At 55.3% G+C, this 5,659-nt stretch overlaps 1 protein-coding gene across 1 annotated transcript; it reads right to left on the bottom strand.

Moving 5' to 3' along the window:
• Window positions 1–990: 990 nt before the first annotated feature.
• Window positions 991–2,995, bottom strand: cebpa (CCAAT enhancer binding protein alpha). The gene has a single exon (XM_048546647.2). It carries the CDS (start codon window positions 2,469–2,471, stop codon window positions 1,737–1,739), a length of 735 nt encoding a protein of 244 aa, XP_048402604.1. The 5' UTR covers window positions 2,472–2,995; the 3' UTR covers window positions 991–1,736.
• Window positions 2,996–5,659: the final 2,664 nt, after the last annotated feature.

Below are 5,659 nucleotides of genomic sequence, written 5' to 3'. Positions count from 1 at the left end.
ACACACACAAACCAGAAAGTGCTGCAAACACCAGGAGGTCTGAGGGAGGAAACCGCTAACAAACCAGGCGTCAGCTCTGACTTTGACCGAGTGGGCACCTCTAGCAAACGTGTGCCTAGGTACAGTTTGGATTTTGTCGGGGCTGTGGGGTGTGGGGGTTGGGTACAGTCTGGCCCCGCTGTGGGTAACCTCCCCCTCCCATGCCGCCTCCTCGCGGTTTCTAATTTCGGTTCTACTGATTGCAACTGACGATACAGCTGCAGTCAGAGGTAACCGTGCGGGTAAGCGGGGTACTAGGTACACCTTCCCCCTTTCTCCTGAGCTTTATACATGGTGCATCCCAGCCAGACCCATAACATAACCGAGATAACAAAGTGTGGAGCTGGATGAACACAGCAGGCCAAGCAGCATCTCAGGAGCACAAAAGCTGACGTTTCGGGTCGAGACCCTTCAATCAGAGCATATAACCTACACGGGGGGGGGGGGGGGGGGGGAGAGAGATAATGGGAACTGCAGATTCCAAGATAATAAAATGTGAGGCTGGATGAACACAGCAGGCCAAGCTTTTGTGCTCCTGAGATGCTGCTTGGCCTGCTGTGTTCATCCAGCCTCACATTTTATTATCATATAACCTACACGGGCACAGTTTAGCACGGCCAATCCACCCCAACCTGCACATCTTTGGACTGAGGGAAGGAAATCCGCGCAGACCCCGGGGAGAACGGTACAAACTCCACTCCGAGGGTGGAGTTAAACTCTGTGCCTGGCGCTGGGAGGCACTGTGCCGCTCCAAGCCTCTCCTCAACATCGCCGAGCAGAGCTAGGGGAAGGGAAAGGGGGCTGTAGAGAGAGTCCGCAGTTCCCATTATCTCTGTAGAGAGAGACGCACCCGAACGGAGAGGCGGAGATTACAAAAGGAAAACGGGAAAGAGTTCAAATCCCAGCTCAGTCGCTGGGTCAGGCGCATTGAGAAACAACACCTCAGAGCAGTTAAATAGAATAATCTGTTTATTATACACTTTCATAAAATTGTTTGTATAGTAAGCTATAGGTACAAATTAGCTATTTCTTTTTTAAAAAAAGCCCTCAAATCGCTGACAGAATTACACCGAGGGAAATCTCCGCTAGCACGAAGTGCCAGACCCTCACCCTGTATAAGCCATCCACAAATACCACCCCCCCCTCCACGGAGAGAGCGCCCACCCCTCCGAACATAGTCCCCTCCCCCTGAAAGTCAACATGCAGGCAAGTCCAGCCCGGACACACATTCTCAGGGTGAGGCATTTCCAAAGGAATGGGACGCGATCCTGGTATTCCGCAGGATCCCAACTGTTTCACACCCTCCCACCCCCCGCCTCACTGGCAGGGGGCACGTTTCACATTAAACACCCCCCGCAAACCACGCAAGACTTTGTCGCAGTTTCCATCAAAATTCCCACCCCCTCCTTCAACTTAACAACCGACACTAGGTCCAGCTCAGGCTCCTTTCCGAGGGGGTGGGGGGGCGGTGTTGTTGGTCACAGCCTGGAGCTGCACAGTTTGTACCGGGGGGGGGGGGGGGGGGGGGTTCAGCCCCCGTTGTCTCTCAGTGTCTCTCTCCCCCACCCCCAAACGGGTGCCGCAGTCTTTGGAGAGTTTCAGCTCTTTGTCAAACACACAGAGAGCCTCAATGTCTGGGTGTCCCCCCCACCCACACACAGTGATGGGGGGGGGGAATGGTGGGGTGAGCGTGTCCCTCAGGCACAGCTCCCCATGGCCTTGACCAGCGAGTCCTCGGGTAGTTGCCTGAAGAGGCCCCGGAGGGTCTCCAGCTCCCGGCTCAGGTACTCGACCCTCTTGCGGAGCCTCTCGTTGTCGCTGCTGAGCTCGATGACCCGGTGCTGGGTCTCCACGTTCCGGAGCTTGGCCTTGTCCCGGCTCTTCCTCACCGCGATGTTGTTCCTCTCCCTCCTCAGGCGGTACTCCAGGCTGGACTTATCCACCGGCTTCCTGCCCTTGGCGAGGCCCTGCCTCCCGGGGCTGCCCTGGGGAGTGGCCGGGGGGGTGGGCTGCCCCGGGGCTAGCTGCACCGAGGTCTGGCCGCATTGAGCGACCTGCTGCTGCAGGGCGAATCCCGGTCCTGCCCTCGGCCGGAGGGCTTCCTCCTGCTCCCGGGGCTCCTGCTTCACTACCACCGGCCTCAGGCCGCACGCCCCCTCCGCCTTGCCGTCCAGGTAGCCGTGCAACGGGCTGAAGGGCGGCCCTGCTCTCCCACTGCCGAATGGCCGGCCCCCCTTGGCGCCGCCGCCGTGCTGGCTGAAGAGATCGGCGAGGAACTCGTCGTTGAAGGCGGCGGGGTCGATGTACGCGCTGATATCGATGGAGTGCTCGTGCTCCGCCATCTCTCCGAGCTCCGGGCCCCGGTAAGGCAGCGCTCCCGGCCCCGGCACCGGCACCCGCGGCTCCGCCTCGTAGAAATTCCCCTGCTCCATGGCTCGGCACAGAAACTGCCGCGACTGAGCTCCGGGGTTACCGGGGGCTCACCGTCTCCCCCACCCCCCCGATAGCAGTGTCCCTGTCTCCCCCTCACCCTCACTGTCTGTGTGTCACTGTCTCTGACCCTCTCCCTGTCTCCCCCTCACTGTCTGTGTGTGTGTGTCACTGTCTCTGACCCTCACTGTGTGTGTGTGTGTGTGTGTCTCTGACCCTCTCCCTGTCTCCCCCCGACCCTCAGTGTGTGTCACTGTCTCTGACCCTCTCCCTGTCTCCCCCCGACCCTCAGTGTGTGTCACTGTCTCTGACCCTATTCCCCAGACGCTTACGGTCCCTGTTTGAGGGAAAGCCTGTTTTTTCCCCCCCCCGGTACACGGCGCTAACTCTGTAATATCTACCAGTCTCTCTCCCACTCCCTGTCACACTCTCTCCATTTATACTCTCTCCGGGTTCCCGCCCTCCGCCCCTGGGCGGGGACGAATGCGGATTCACCCCACGTCATGCCTCTCACCTTTCGCCCTCTTTCAACCCCCACAGATAGGGGCAGAATCCTGCCCCCCTCCCCGCCCTGGGGGTAAACTATCTCCATTCTAACACCAACTGAACGGACAGACCGCTTGCCTTATCACTGATGGATCTCACAGTAACATACAAGAGGGACCGAATGGTCTGCAGTTTCTGGGGGGAGGGCACTTTAAACCCCTCCCTCTTGGACTTTAACCCCACCGCCCCACTCCTCGGGGCAGCCGCCTGATCACGAGATCCCCATTCACACCGGGGACGGGGGACACCTGCTCACCCATACAGTCACAGGTATCTTCAGAGAAACTTCAGCACCCCTCACCCCAAACCCCTCACCCCAAGCCCCAAGCCCCTCTCTCAAACCCCTCACCCTCACCCCAAACCCCCTCCCTAAACCCCTAACCCTTTCCCGAAAGCCCTCACCCTAACCCGAACCCACTTCCCCTCATGGAACTCCCTCACCCAAACCCCCAAGCTACTCATACAAAACCCCTCTCCCCAAACCCCTCACCCTCACCCCAAACTCCTTCACCCGATCCCAAGCCCCTCACCCAAAACCCCTCACCCCAAACTCCTCACCTTCACCCCAAACCCCTCACACAAAACTCATCACCCGAACCCCCAAGCTCTTCACACAAAACCCCTCTCCCCAAACCCCTCACCTGCACCCGAAACCCCTCACCCGAAGCCCCTAGCCCCTCTCTCCAAACCCCTCACCCTAACCCTAAACCCCTCCATCCAAAACCCCTCACCCCAAACCCCTCACCTCTTCCTGAAACACCTCAGCTGAAACCCCAAGCCCCTCACCCCAAACTCCTCTCCTGAAACCCCTCTCCTGAAACCCCTCACCTGAAATCCCTCACCGCAAACCGTCATTCCAAATCCAAAGCCCCTCACCCCCATCTCTTTCCCCCAAGCCCCTCACCCCTAACCCCTAAACCCTCACCACTAACCCCTCACCCCGAACGTTTCCCCGAAACCCCTCACCCCAAACCCCTAAACTCTCACCCACTAACCCCTCACCCCTAACCCCAAACCCTCACCACTAACCCCTCACCTCTAACATTTCCCCCAACCCCTCACCCCTACCCATTTCCCCAAACCCCTCACCCCAAACACCTCACCCTTTTCCCCTCACCCCTAACTCTTTCCCCTCTAACCCCTCAGCCCCCCAAAACTCTCATCCCCTGTTCCAAACACAGAAACTACAACATTCAACAGATCCCACAGATCTCAGCACAGCAGCTTGCAATAAACAAGCTGCTGTTTGGGGTAAGACAGGGTCTGAGGGTCTGCCCTGAGATGGATTCCCCACCCCTAAAACCCCCTCCTCCTGTTCTCTGTCTCTCGGTTATGTACATTCTGAGAGCAGACTGGAGCAGTTCAAGATGAAATGAAGCTCTCTCAGGAAACAGGGGATGAGAATCATTACCAATTGTTTTAATAGTGTGCTTACTAACTGGTGTAATAATCTGCTTTTAATGAGGGGCTAAGAGATGTCCCGAATGTTATTGCAAGAAGTTCTGAATTAGACATTAAAATACAACATTCCAAAGAATGTTTGATAAGGAAAGTGTTACAGGAAGGGAATGTGAGACTCGAGGAAGTGAGCACTTCATCAAGATGTTAAACGCAATCCTGGCAGAAACACAGTCGGTCCTAAGACTCTGTATCATTCACCAGGGCAGGGTGTAGACAATCTGGTTTACAACCACACCAACACACGATCATTCCATTGCCCTTTTACTCACTTCCTATCTATATTTGCTTTTCTTTATAAGTTCCTGTGTCACATTAATAAAGATAGCAAAGGTGCTTGGTAATATTAATACCCAAATCAGCATATTAGCATCTAGTATTATTTAACTGGAGCTGCTTGGGGTTAGAAACAAAACAAAACTCCCTCTACTTTTAAACTGAAATTAAACCGTTCCCATTAAACTCTCCCAGACCAATTACAGCACAGGGTTAGATACAGATTATAGCCACAGGTACAGATATACACTGGCTCACTGGTTAGCACTGTTGCCTCTCAGCACCAGGGACCCGGGTTTGATTCCACCCTCAGGTGACTGTCTGTGTGGACTCTGCCCGTTCTCCCTGTCTCTGCGCAGGTTTCCTGCGGGTGCTCCAGTTTCCTCCCACAGCCAAGAAATATGCAGGCGATGTGGATTGGCCGCGGTTCATGTGGGATTACAGGGATAGAATGGGTGTGAGTGGGATGCTCTTTAGAGGGCCGGTGCACTCAATGGGCCAAATCGCTTCTTTCTGCACTGTAGGCATTCTATTAATCTGAAGCTCCCTCTGTTCTTTTAAACTGAAAACGAAACTCCCTCTACACTGTCCCCATCAAACACCCTCAGGACAGGGACAGCATGGGGTTAGATACAGTGTAAAGCTCACTCTACACTGTTCCCATCAAACACTCCCAGGGCAGGGACAGCACAGGGTTAGACACAGAGTAAAGCTCCCTCTACACTGCCCCCCATCAAACACTCCCAGCACAGGGACAGCACAGGGTTAGATACAGAGTAAAGCTCCCTTTCTATATGATTCTCTAACCCTGTCCCAGTTGCTGAGTTAGGTTATTTGATGATTTCTGACACATTTACAGACAGGGCCATGACCCTGTGGAACACTGTTACACATTTTAGTCAATCTTTTA

Source organism: Stegostoma tigrinum, chromosome 16 (assembly GCF_030684315.1).
Source record: "Stegostoma tigrinum isolate sSteTig4 chromosome 16, sSteTig4.hap1, whole genome shotgun sequence".
NCBI classification, from domain to species: Eukaryota; Metazoa; Chordata; class Chondrichthyes; order Orectolobiformes; family Stegostomatidae; genus Stegostoma; species Stegostoma tigrinum.
Note: the sequence above shows the minus strand (reverse complement) of the source record. Positions and strands in the feature narration are given on the sequence as shown.